The sequence below is a fragment of the Phacochoerus africanus genome, chromosome 1, assembly GCF_016906955.1.
Source record: "Phacochoerus africanus isolate WHEZ1 chromosome 1, ROS_Pafr_v1, whole genome shotgun sequence".
Taxonomy (NCBI): Eukaryota; Metazoa; Chordata; class Mammalia; order Artiodactyla; family Suidae; genus Phacochoerus; species Phacochoerus africanus.
Genome location: NC_062544.1, coordinates 202,460,284 through 202,472,885, shown reverse-complemented (window position 1 = coordinate 202,472,885; position 12,602 = coordinate 202,460,284). Strand labels below are relative to the sequence as shown.

At 48.9% G+C, this 12,602-nt stretch overlaps 1 protein-coding gene across 1 annotated transcript; it reads right to left on the bottom strand.

Annotated features, from left to right (window-relative positions):
- Positions 1-5,239: 5,239 nt before the first annotated feature.
- Positions 5,240-12,602, bottom strand: ABCF3 (ATP binding cassette subfamily F member 3). The gene is made up of 21 exons (XM_047787764.1): positions 12,424-12,602; positions 12,041-12,188; positions 11,824-11,903; positions 11,288-11,334; positions 11,025-11,122; positions 10,803-10,925; positions 10,386-10,652; positions 10,006-10,086; positions 9,862-9,921; positions 9,706-9,762; positions 9,574-9,596; positions 9,408-9,463; positions 9,094-9,294; positions 8,916-8,992; positions 7,456-7,500; positions 7,245-7,377; positions 6,554-6,642; positions 6,360-6,451; positions 6,068-6,200; positions 5,846-5,933; positions 5,240-5,757 (listed from the first exon to the last, which is right to left on the bottom strand). The coding sequence occupies exons 1-21, from the start codon at positions 12,494-12,496 to the stop codon at positions 5,599-5,601; spliced, it is 2,130 nt and encodes a 709-aa protein (XP_047643720.1). The 5' UTR covers positions 12,497-12,602; the 3' UTR covers positions 5,240-5,598.

Sequence of the window (12,602 nt, the reverse complement as noted above, 5' to 3'; positions counted from 1 at the left end):
TCTTTCTGCTTCAAGCTTCTGTCCTAGAAAATGGAAATAACTCAGCAGGAGCCATGTATCACAAGATTACGAAGGAGACAAAACAAGGAGAACATTTGTGAAAGCATTCCTCCATGTTAAAATGCTGCAGCATGGGTTGACAAATATTTATTCTAATTTAGGGTTTCAAAGGTCTCTCTCTATATAGTATAGCAGAAATCACTTCCAAACCACCCATTTACTTAACATAAAGAAAAGAGAAACCTAGAATTACTGACAGGGCATGACCTATACATGTTATTAGAATGGGATTAAATTGCACGGTGATTTCTGCCTCACCTCATGTAACTCAGAGGGTGCTGGGCAGAGCCTCATGCTGCGTTCCAACATTCATGCTTTCTGATGCTTGGCTCAGCAGATGAGGAGGGCTACAGGGTGGGCTATCAACTTGATGACGGCCTGGAGTGCTTGTGTGTGCGCAAATCTGTGTGTCTCCAGAGGAGGCTCCAGGCTGCCTTCCTATCACTCTTCCCATGAAATGACACCCTTTGGAACCATGGAACTTTAAAGTATACAACAAAATTGATTCAGTTTACGCAGGGTTTGTCTTATATAATCCTTCCTATAACCCAAGAAGCAGACAAAACAAACTGCATTATGCCCATTTTATAGATAAGCATAATTTACTCAGGAGTTGATTTGCCTAAGATGCAGTCAGTGCTGGAGCTGGGCTAATCCCAGTGTGACTTTCCCACCATACCACATGTCTCAAGTAATTTGATGAACAACTATTCACTGAGCGCCCAGTGTCAGCCACCACACCAGGTACTCCTACTTATCAACTTGCTCTTCTGAGAGAAGATTCTTCAAATCCCCCACCTCCTACCCACCACCTCATGCAATTAAGGATGAGGTTTGGTTGATGGAATTACACAAACTCTCACTAACCAGCATGTTACACTAGGCACTGAGTGGTAGGGTGGCATGGCAGTTCAGAGCTGCGTTCTAGAGCCAGACTATCCTGAATCTCTCCCACTATGTCAACTCTGTCTCCTTGTCTATAAAATGGGGATAGGAATTCCCATGTGGTGCAGCAGGTTAAGGGTCCAGTGATCCCACAGCTGTGGAGCAGGTTGCAATTGCGGCATGGGTTTGATACCTGGTCCAGGAACTTCCACATGCCTGGGTGTGGCCAAAAATAAATAAACAAAACAAAATGGGGATAATAACTGTGCAGTTCATAGGGCTGTGAGGATTGACTTAGTGTAGATAAAGCACTTACAACAGTGCTACTACATAACAAGAGCCCAGTAACTATTAACTATCATTATTTTCAACATTGTCTTGAAAGAAAACAAGGAGAGGTTTAAAAATAAAACTGGCCCCTTTAATCTGTCTCTTACGCCCCAAAGCTTTTTTTTTTTTTTTTTTTTCCGGGCTGTAGCTGTGGCCTGCCAAAGTTCCTGAGCCTGGGATCAAACTTGCACCACAGCAGTGACAACACTGATCCTTAACCAGCTGATCCACCAGGGAACTCTGTTATGCCCCAAAGCTTTCATTTTGTTTCAAGACTCTGGCCCAGAAAAAGGAATCTTTTCTTGTTTGGGGTGGGCCCTTGTACCTCCACCTCTGCTGTTCCAACCCCATGTCCTTAGGGCTGGATTTCAGGACTGGTCAATTCTCCAATGTCATTCTTCACTTTTTCCTCCAAATATTCACTTTGCAAGCACTTTTATTGAGCATTCTATTTATGTGCCAATCCTCTCCAAGCTGCTTCCCAGGCACAGTAGTGGTTGCTGGGATGAGCTTTCAGGAGTGAAGGGCTGGCTGTACTAGCTGTGGAGAGTGCTGACCACAGCAAGTCCTTAGCCCAAGAAAACTTCCTCTCTCAATGTCCTCACAGCTCCTTCTGGTGGCAGCCAGCAACCAATGACCAATTAACTCCATGGAGTAAGGCCCAACTCATTGCCTCATCTCACAACTCTTCTAGCTCCAGAATGTGAGGCTGACTGAGTCCTCCCTGTTTACCTCATGTTGGTCTCAGAAGCACCCCCTAATAAATGTGCCAATCCTCTCCAAGCTGCTTCCCAGGGAACCCAACCTGCAACAAGAACACAGGGGCAGAGGATGCAAAAATGAGCAAGCCAGGGCATGGCCTTCAACAGTACCAAGGCAAAGCAAAAAATAAATAAATAAATAAATAAATAAAGTCAGGACAAAGTGGGAGCTACGGTAAGAACTACAACCCTAAAAATGGCAAGCAGGGACACACTTTGTGTGAGATACACATAAAGCACACTGAATAAACCCACTTGGAGAGGATGGGGTTGAAGTTCAACCAGGTTTTGGACTCACCCTGCTAGCCTGTGGGATTTCCCAGATTCCTAGCATTATCTAGTTTGTACACTCAGGCTGGTGCTGAACAACCGGGCTCTGATACTGGCATTGTTTTGCATAGGTGGGTAGACCAGATCCAGGTCTGGGGAGTGGCTCTTAGTAGGACGTTATGTTCTAAATGACAAAACTAGGAGTTCCCATGTGGCTCAGTGTGTTAAGAATCCAGTGTTGTCACAGCAGCAGCTCAGATTGCTGCAGGGACATGGGCTTGATCCCTGACCTAGAAACATCCGCATGCTCCAAGTAAGGCAAAAAAAAAAAAAAAAAAAGACAAACTGGGTTAGGGCATGGCCAAGTGAGGGTTAAAGGGTAAATGGCCCCTTCTCCCCCTATTGGTTAAAATTTGCCTGGAGACTAGTGAGAACTTAGCTAAATGTCTGTGTCCAACAAATCTCAAGACCAAAATCCCACATTGAAATAAACAATTCTCGGAGTTCCCGTCGTGGCGCAGTGGTTAATGAATCCGACTAGGAACCATGAGGTTGCGGGTTTGGTCCCTGCCCTTGCTCAGTGGGTTAACGATCTGGCGTTGCCGTGAGCTGTGGTGTAGGTTGCAGACGCGGCTCGGATCCCGCGTTACTGTGACTCTGGCATAGGCTGGCAGCTACAGCTCCAATTCGATCCCTAGCCTGGGAACCTCCATATGCCGAGGGAGCGGCCCAAGAAATAGCTAAAAAGACAAAAAAAAAAAAGAAGAAATAAACAACTCTCTGTCATGACCCCTCTGCATTCTGCCTCCCACAGGGGACCAGCCAGGTTGCCTGAAGCAGCCCTGGTGAGTATGGTTAAGGCCAGCAGAAGCAGGGAGACCAGGGTTTCCATGAAGACCCTGCAGACAGGCCTTGCAACCTGGCCAGATTCCGACTGGCTTTAGGCTGATGTCAGCAGGTCAGCTCCAGGAAAAGGACTAACTTCCCAATGGTTGGGGTGTGACAGGCTCTCTACAGCGAGAAAGGGGTGGATTTCCCTATTGTGTCAGGTTCCCCTCTTGCCCCGTGCTTTCTGAATGGAGCTGGCTGATACTGGCTACTTTTTCTACCCCTCAAGACCACCATTTTCTCCCCATTCTCTTCCTCTAATCCCTGATTCACCTTGCACACTTACTGTCGGGTCTTTCCCGATTGCTATAATTCATTCAACCTAATGTTCTGAAGGCCCGCAGCAGAGGCCTGTATTGTCATATACGCAGGTTTATTTGATGGAATCATGAAATCAAGAGCCAGCCTAGAGGCCATCTAGTGCTGCCTCCTACCTGAAAGAGCCTTTAGAGGGCAGCAGGGCTGAAAAGTCCCAGAGGCTGCTATTAGGAGTAGCCTGAGCTACTGAGCTCAAACTGGTCTACTTCTGGCATCAGAGAAAATTACTTCTTTTTCACATGATGGTTCTCCAAATCACAGACTGAATCACTCTGAGTGCTTATGTAGTATGTCAAGGAGGTGTTCAAAAAGACTTGTGGAGCTCCTGCTGTGGTGCAGTGGGTTAAGGATCCAGTGTTGCCTCTGTGGCGGCGTGGGTCTGATCCCTAGCTCAGTGCAGTGGGTCAAGGATCTGGCATTGCCCCAGCTGTGGCACAGGCTGCAGCTGCGTCTCAGATTCAACCCTTGGCCCAGGAACATCCATGTACCAAAGGTGTGGCTGAAGAAAAGAAAACATTGATTTGTTGTGGTTACTCAGCCAGTGTTGGTGATCCCTTCTACTACCAGTAATAAAGCTGGGATCTGATCATAGATCCAACTCCAGTGCTCTTCATACACAAAACCACATCCAAAGACACAGATCCCATCACAGAACCTTCAGCTGCACTTCCAGTGACTAAGGAATTGGAAGAACTCATACAGGGACCACAAACTGGTGAGAGTCTGGCAAACAGGCAGGCACAGACCCTACACCAGACGGCCCTGATGAAGGCTAGAAGAGAGTGATGGGGCTGTGAGAAGATTCTCAGATTTGTGACAGTGCACGTGGTCATGGCTGCACCTGGAAGAATACCTTCTGTGCACAGGAGAGGGAGGGTGAAGAGGTGGGAAGATTAGTGACCCTTCTGCTGGCTTCACAGTCCATCAGTGCAGAGCCTTCCCAGCTTTATTCTCCTTTACTCCCAAACACATATCTCCACCCCAGCTACCTATTTATTAGCACAATTCCCTTAGCACCTGGGTTAAGATGCCCTGGTTCGGCTCTGTGACGACAATTCTCTATGAAGTGAGCAGGTTCCTTCTGTTAATGCCGGTTTCTCCATTAACAGTAAAGCAATGTCTCTATTTCTGTGTAACACTGACGTATTGCAGCCGAGTACCCGAGAAATAACATTTATAAATCATACCACTTCTGTTAAACAGCTCCCCTCCCTCTTTAAATACGGATTAATTTGAAACCAAAGCGTTCTCTTCATCTTAGACCCCATTCTCAATTCCTCACTTCCCAGGCCCCTCCTATGTGGCCAGGGGAAAAAGAAAGAACATGGAGTCACCCAAGCAAAATGGGGACAAGGTCAGTCTCAGTTTCTCTTTTGTCCCAAAGGGTCCAGATCAGAGAAGACGGGCGAGTCTGAGCTGGAGACCACTGGAGAAAGCAACTGGCAAACCAGTTTGAGGCCAGGTTACAGAATCAATTTACTCTCCCAAGCAGTGGGGTGAAAGAGCAGAACCAAGACCCCTTCAGCTGAGGCTGAGCCTGGGCTGGAGGGACAGCACTGCAGTGATATAACATGCTGCCCTTCACTTCACCAGCTCTGTCCACCATGAGGTCAAGCTTCAGCAGCTTTAATGACACCTCTGCCCAGGGGCTGATGCTGCCATGGCCTCCTCTGTGTGACTGACACAAGCCTCACAGGATAATGCCAGATCAGAGTCCACACTCCTTATCAGTGGGCAAACACTGCAGCCCTGCACCAGGGAGCAGGTGAGGCAAGGGAGATGCAGGGAGATTTAATTTACACAGCAGCCACTCATGGCCCAGTCGCAGCTGGGGCAATACGGGGGATATAGAATCCCAGAGGGCACCCCCCACTCCCTTTCCCCTTGGAAGACCAGTCCTCAAAGACCCTTAGGTGGGGCTCCCTGGGTTCGCACAGAGGATGCTCCAGTCAAAAGGAGAGATTTAGGAATAAGGCTGTCCCCAAAGTTGGGGGAAGTCCGTGGCCTGGAGATGGTTGCCTACATGGTAGCCCAGGGGTCTGGGAGACCAGTCCAGGTCCTGGGCAGAGTCCTCAGCCTGGTGGCCCTAGAGGAAGCCCTCACGGCGAAACTGTTCCTGGAGAAGGGCTCGGTACTGGTCAAATCCCCCCTCGACCCGGGTGACGCCGCCTCCTTCGCACACCCACAGCTCCCGGCACACCAGCCTGATGAAGCGCTCATCGTGGGACACCAGAATCACACCACCCTGAAAGACAGGAGACCAGAGGCACTCAGGCAGGCCCTAAGGGGTGCAGTGCCCTGGGGAAGAGGACACAGTGTGAAGGCACACTCACCCTGAAATTGTTGAGAGCACGGCCCAGAGCCTCAATTGTCTCCATATCCAGGTGGTTTGTGGGTTCATCCAGAATGTAGAAGTTGGGGCTGGAAGGGAGAACAGGAAGGCAGGCAGTTATGGGGTCTGGGAGAAAATGAACTCTGCTACGAAGGCAAGACAGTCATTTTCCATTAGGCAAAAGTGGCAAAGAGGAGGGCACAACTCTAGAATGAGGCCTCACCAGGGCATGGTCATCTGAGCAAACGCTACCCGGCTCTTCTGGCCCCCAGACAAGCTGGCAACAGGGCGCACGGCCAGCTCTCCAGAGATGCCGTACCGGCCCAGCTGGTGACGGTACTCCTCTTCAGGCCGACCTGGAACAGGCCCCACCCCATCGTGTGGGTTCTTGGCCCAAGCCCCTCCTTCACCTCCCCCAATTCCCACCCCCAGTGCCCATGTCCTTATACCCAGACTCGGTGGGCTGCTCAGCAACCCAAGGGAGGCCTAGTTGTGAACTCAAATCCCTAACGCACCAGGGAATTTGCGTGCCAGCAGTTCTACAGCACTAACATTCAGGTCCAGCTGCTCCACATGGTGCTGGCTGAAATAGCCGATCTTTAGATTCCTGCAGGCAGATGTGAAGGTGGAGAGAGGGGATGGAAGGCGATGACCATAAAGGAATATAGCCATGGTGTAAGCATATAGAGGGTGGAAGCGTGGGCCCTACCTGTGAGCATGTCTGATGCCCCGAACAGGGGCCAGGTCCCCCATAAGCAACTTCAGCATGGTAGACTTCCCAGCCCCATTCTCCCCAACCTGTGAGAAGAAACATGAGAATGAGAAGAGTGTACGTGAGTGGGACACAAAAGGGAAGCAGATGAGATTGGGTCCTGGGTAGTCTCAGGGACTAACAACTAAAATATGTTTAAGGAATTGCAGAGAAAAAGGAAGGAAGTAGTAAAGATGTAAAAGGGACCAATATCCAAGTACCCACTAAGTGCAGGGGAATTAATTCTCTCAATAACCAGCTGGGCTGGACGTGATCTCCATCTTAAGGATGAGGAAACTTTTTAGTAACCAAGACAGGAAATGGCAGAGCTGGGGTCCGAAGTCTGACCCTGAAGCCCATGCTCTCTCTTCTATGTTCCATGGTTTGAGGAAACTCAGAGCTGAGACCAGTAAGACAATGCACTGGTCTAAGTACTGATAAAAGGCCACATGCCAGGCTCTTCATCTGTGCTGCAGAGTGGCCCCATGAAGCTGGAGGAGGGGCTGGTATTAAGTACAGTAAAATCCTCAGCCCAGACTCCTGCTCCTGCGGACCTCCTCCCTTTGTAGCCCATGTGGCCAATCCACACTACGTCCTGTGGTGGGAGAGTCCAGTCCCAGCTCACAGAACAAAGAAACAGCAACCATACCACGCAAATACGGGATTCAAGATCAGCAGAGACGGAGAGACGGCTGAAGATGATGTGCTTAGGATCATAGTAGAAATCCACCTCATCTAGTTGCAGAATTGGTGGTGAGAACTTCTCAAACCCATCGGGAAACCTGCGGGAGGTGGAAGTGAGGAGCATGAGGGTGGCCAGAAACAAAATGTCCCACCTGCCCCTCTGGCCCAGCACTCACTTCATCACTACCTCCAACTCCTTGTCCACGGGTTTCAGCTCTGGTCTGAGGAGAGAGGGGATGGACTAGATTTGTGACTTTAAAAAATACTGTTCTTATCACACAAGCAATATATATATATACATATATATATATGTATATATATATATATACACTAAAAATACAGGATTATCATTTTTTGTAGTTTTTTGTCTTCCCAGTTAATATATTGCGATACATGTTTCACTGTCACAAAATTCTAAAGCATTGTAATTTTTAAGCTACCCTACCACCAGCATGCCTAGAATGGTTGCTTTAAGATTTAAATCCCCAATGCTTTCCTGGGTATATGGCTAAAACAAAAACAAAAACACTTATTCTAAAAGATACAGGCACCCCAATGTTCATAGCAGCATTAATTACAACAGCCAAGATAGTGAAGCGACCTCAGTATCCATCATCAGGTGAATGAAGATGTGGTATATATACACAATGAACTGTTACTTGGCCATTAAAAAGAATGAAAATCTGCCATTTGCAGCAAGGGTGGACTTGGACAATGTTAAGTGAAATATGTCAGACAGAGAAAGATAAATACTGCATGAGATTACTTACATGTGAAATCTAAAAAAAAAAAAAAACAAATCAATAACTATAACAAAAAAGGAAACTGGGAGTTCCTGTTGTGGCTCAATGGGTTAAGAACCCAATGTAGTGTCCATGAGAATGTGGGTTCAATCCCTGGCCTTGCTCAGGTGGGTTAAAGACCTGGCATTGCTGTGGCTGCGGCATAGGCCAGCAGGTGCAGCTCTGATTTGACCCCTAACCCAGGAACTTCCATAAGCCACAGATGCAGCCCTAAAAAGCAAAAAATAAAAAAAATTTAAAAAATAAACAAAGTTTGGCAGTTCCTCAAAAATGTAAACACCAGAATTACCACATAATTCCACTCCTAGGTATGCACCCAAGAGAACAGAAAACCCATGTCCACACAAAAACTTGTACACAAATGTTCACAGCAGCATTGTTCATAAAATCCAAAAAAGGGAAACAATCAAATGCCCATCATCTGATGAGAGTCAATAAACAAAATGTGCAATATCCATATGATGGAATATTATCTGGCCATAAATAGGGATAAGGTATTGATCCATGCTACAACACAGATGAACCTCGAAAACATTATGCTAATAAGCAAAAGAAGCCCGACACAAAAGCTCACATATGTGATTCCATGCCATTGCTTCCAGAGTAAGCAAATCATATATGGAGACAGAAAGACTGATCGTTGCCTAACCCTGAGGGGGCAAGATTTACTTTCCAAAAGCAGGACAGAATACTCTGCTTTCCTGAGGGGAAGAAGTTAAAGTTGGTTTCTAGAAAAGGAGAGACCCAGAGTGGGAGGGCAAGGGGTGGCCTACAAAATGAGGGGAACAAATAAAAGACAGGAGTCAGGGCCTGGTCAGCAACAGTGTACTCACAGCTTCTCCAGCATCTTGAGTTTACTCTGCACTTGAGAGGCTCTGTTGGCATTGTAGCGAAACCGGTCAATGAAAACCTGTAGGTGGAAGAGTTCAGGCACTGTTGAGGCTCCCTCACTCCCCACAGCTCTAATACCCATGGGATAGAGCAGGTCCCCAGCCCAGCCTGCCCCCACACCTGGATATGCTGGCGATACTGCTGCTGGGCCTCGTATTCACGCTGCTGGTTGAGCAGCCGCTCCTGCTTGCTCTTGATGAAGGTCTCAAAGTCTCCCCGGTAACCGTCCAGCCGCTGGCTGTGCAGGTGGATGATGTCTGTGGCTATGGCATTCAGGAAGTTGCGGTCATGGGAGACGACCAGGATTGTGGAGGGCCACGTCTGAGGGGTCACAGGATGGCAGGCCCAGTTTGGGAGGGCAGTCAGCTCCCAAACCCCAGTGGCCTCAGAGGCAGACATTCCCCTCACCTACCTCAGCACCTGTAGGCACTCACCTGCAGGTAATTCTCCAGCCACAGGATGGCCCGTACATCCAGCATATTTGTGGGTTCTGTAAAAGTCGGGGAGGACACATTTGGGATTAAAGAACAAGAAAACTAGGAACTTGGATGATGCCACTATTCTACATCCCCATATCAGGGTACTCCATTTCAAACTCACCATCTAACAGCAGCAGATCTGGCCTATGGAAAAGAATGCAAGGTTTGAGGTTTTAGGTCAGTGACTTGTTGCCACCTCCTAAGAGCCAAGTACATCCTCCACAGTATCCATGCAGAGGCCCAGAAGACTCACCTAGCAAACAGTGCCCGTGCCAGGGCCAGTCTCATCCTCCAGCCACCTGAAAACTCCCTAAAAAGAGACAGAGCCACATCAGGGGCAAATGTTCACCAGAACAGGCAGAGAAAGAGCCAAGAGTGTTCAGAGCCAAGAATGGTAAGAGACACTTACCGGGTGGGCTGCTGTTGCATTTTAGGGGTAAAGCCAAGCCCAGCAAGAATGACTGATGCCCTAGGAGTGAAGAAATTAAAGAACCTGGTTGGAGCAGGTAACAGAAAAGATGAAATCTAAAGGAAGGAAGGGAATTTTAAATACCTGGCAGGTGCTTTGTCAGCCTCAATCTCTTCCAACTTGGCATAGACTTCTGCCAGCTGTGCAGCTTCTGAGCTCTCAGCCCTAGGAATGGGAGCAAGAGCAATCAGCCTGAGTCCAGGCAGTCTACAAGATATCCTGCACCCTAGAACAGCTAGAAAGCCGGCCACTGGCTGCCTTGTTGTTGGGACAGGAACAGAGAACAGGAAGGATATGAGGGCAGAGGGCACTGTGCAGGAACAAGGAATTTACAGCCCCACAGTGTCAAGTTCTAAATTCTGCTGCATATTAGGATGGGCAAATGAATGGTGGATTGTGCCAGCAAGGCAGGTACTCTGTTAGGCACAGGTGCTGCTGGGCAATCCCTTGCCTGAAGCCCTCACCTGCCAGCAGCAATCTGGGCACTGAGCTCCCGCTCCCGCCGCAGGAGATCTTCTCGCACAGTGTCACTCTCCAGGACACTCTGCAGGGCAGGGGTGTCGTCTCCAGCAACCTCCTGCTCTACATGCAGCAGGGAAATATGGGCTGGAACCCGCAGGCTCCGGGTGGCCAGCATCTTCAGCAGTGTCGTCTTCCCCAAGCCATTACGACCCACCAGCCCATAGCGGCGGCCCCATGCCAGGTTCACATCTGCTCCAGCCAGCAGTACCCTGCAGGTGCAGAAAGAAGACAACAAAGAGTGCTCTAGAAACAGGTGCACAGTAAGTTTAACTACAGAAACCTATTTTTAGCCCTATTTCATTTCTTCAAATTGGAAAAAGAAAACCATCATCCCCTTCCCCACACTGCCACTCCCTCACCTATCGCCAAAGGACACATCAAAGTTCTCAATTCGCACATCATAGGATTTGTTCTTGCCAGATGATTCCAATCGACTCTCCTTTCTGCTGCCTGCCTGGCTGGCTGATGCCTCTTCCAAGACTCTTTAAAAGAGAGAAATGGATGGCTTTTAGCACTACTAACCATCCTTCCATCTCAGTAGACTGCTCTGTTCTCTTCTCAGCCCTTCTTGCTAAACTCACAGAGGGTTATTGGTTTTGAATGTGTCCTTCTCTGAGCGCTTCTCCTGCTTTGCCCTCAGTCGAGCTTCAGCTTTTTCTAGCTTCTTCGCATTCACTGTCTAAGGGTTTAAATACAGCCATTTCATCTGAAGGTGTGGACTCAGAGACAGAAAAAAAGACAATGAGCAATCTCCCAGAAAGACACTCCAATATTTAGAGACAGTCAACTCCCACCCCCACCACAGACACAGCCCTCTCTCTTTCTTCCTTCTCCCCTTCCTCACCGACGACTGTTCCCTCTTTAGAAGTCCTGGAAGTTTGGTGCCACAGTCTGTAAGCGATAAGAAAAGAAGTCACCTTTTCTCTGAGGGAAGGGAAACTAACATTCTGAGTGACTAATATGAACCAGACAGAGACTCATATATTTAAAGGAAGGTCTCACAAATTCTGGAGATAGGTATCATCCTACTAACACTTAAAACAAAAGCCTAATTCACAGATTAAGGACGCAGAGAATAGAGCAGATAAGCAACCCTGACAATATCATGCAGTTGTTTAGTAAGTTGCAAAATTGGGGAGTAAACCCAAGTCTGTCTAGCTCCAAGGCCCACACACTTCCTACCATACCCAAGAGCTTAGAGAACTCGCCAATCCTAATGCCTTCAATAATGGGCTCATTTGGCCTCAGTAAAGACATCAACTAGTTACTGTGGAAAAGAGCTTCCAAGAGTCCAGGGCTCCAGGAGGCAGGTAGCTAGGGGGTGGAGACTGAGAAAAGGACAGAGGGTAGAACAGCTAGTTCAATCTTCCCTCATCTCACCGTAGTTCTCTGTTATCTTTGACAACTGGATGGGAGCGTCTAGTAGCACCTGGCTGTTTCCCTGGGTCTGTGGCTCAGCCCTTGAGTGTAGGATAGAGAGTAAACAGTTAGAAGTTGAGCAAAAAGCTCTATGGCCATCAGACTGCCTTCCCTCAGGTCGTTTCCTGACCGTCCACCCTCCCATCACCTCTGCGAATCCCCCTGCCCTGGCACGTACAGGCGCAGAGTGTTGTACATGCGCTGACACACGGCCCTGATGCCCGCGTCATCCTTGCTGTCCCCGGACACCTCCTGCAACAGTTCCCCCACAGCTTCCACCAGGTCATCCACAGACTCGAAGTCCGCACTGCCGCTGTGCAAGACGCCTAGGCCAGGCGTGGCAAGACGAGGAAGATGCCGGTTAGAGTGGACATACAAGCAGTTTTAATCCCCGAACCGCAGCCCCAGTCCGGGCTCCAGACCCAGCCGGCCCTCGGAACAAGAGGTCACGCAGAGGAGAGGCCTAGCAGCGGTCCCCGGCATTGCCCTCCCTTAGTCCTCCCCTCCCCCTCCTAGACTTCCACTTCAGCACCTCCAGCGCGTTGATTCTGTTCCGCTTACCCGTCACGTAGTCGAAGACTTGTCCGTCAATTTCTGGGAACTCGCTCCGCAGGATTTCAGCGCAAGTCGCCATGTTCCAGTCGGGAACCTGTCCGCGCAGTCGCTGCGGGACCTCAGCCAAGGCCCGCCCCCTGCCGGTCCCCCAGACAGCTCACCCTTCCTTCCAAAGCGCATGCGTA

Excerpts from the sequence above, each read along its gene's own strand:
- ABCF3 (XM_047787764.1), bottom strand. The coding sequence starts at position 12,496 with ATGGCGACTTGCGCTGAAATCCTGCGGAGCGAGTTCCCAGAAATTGAC. Across the intron at positions 7,501-8,915 it reads CTCAAGATGCTGGAGAAGCT|ACCAGAGCTGAAACCCGTGG; the intron begins GTGAGTACACTG and ends CTCTCTCCTCAG. Across the intron at positions 5,934-6,067 it reads GCTCAGATGACCATGCCCTG|CCCCAACTTCTACATTCTGG; the intron begins GTGAGGCCTCAT and ends TCTCCCTTCCAG.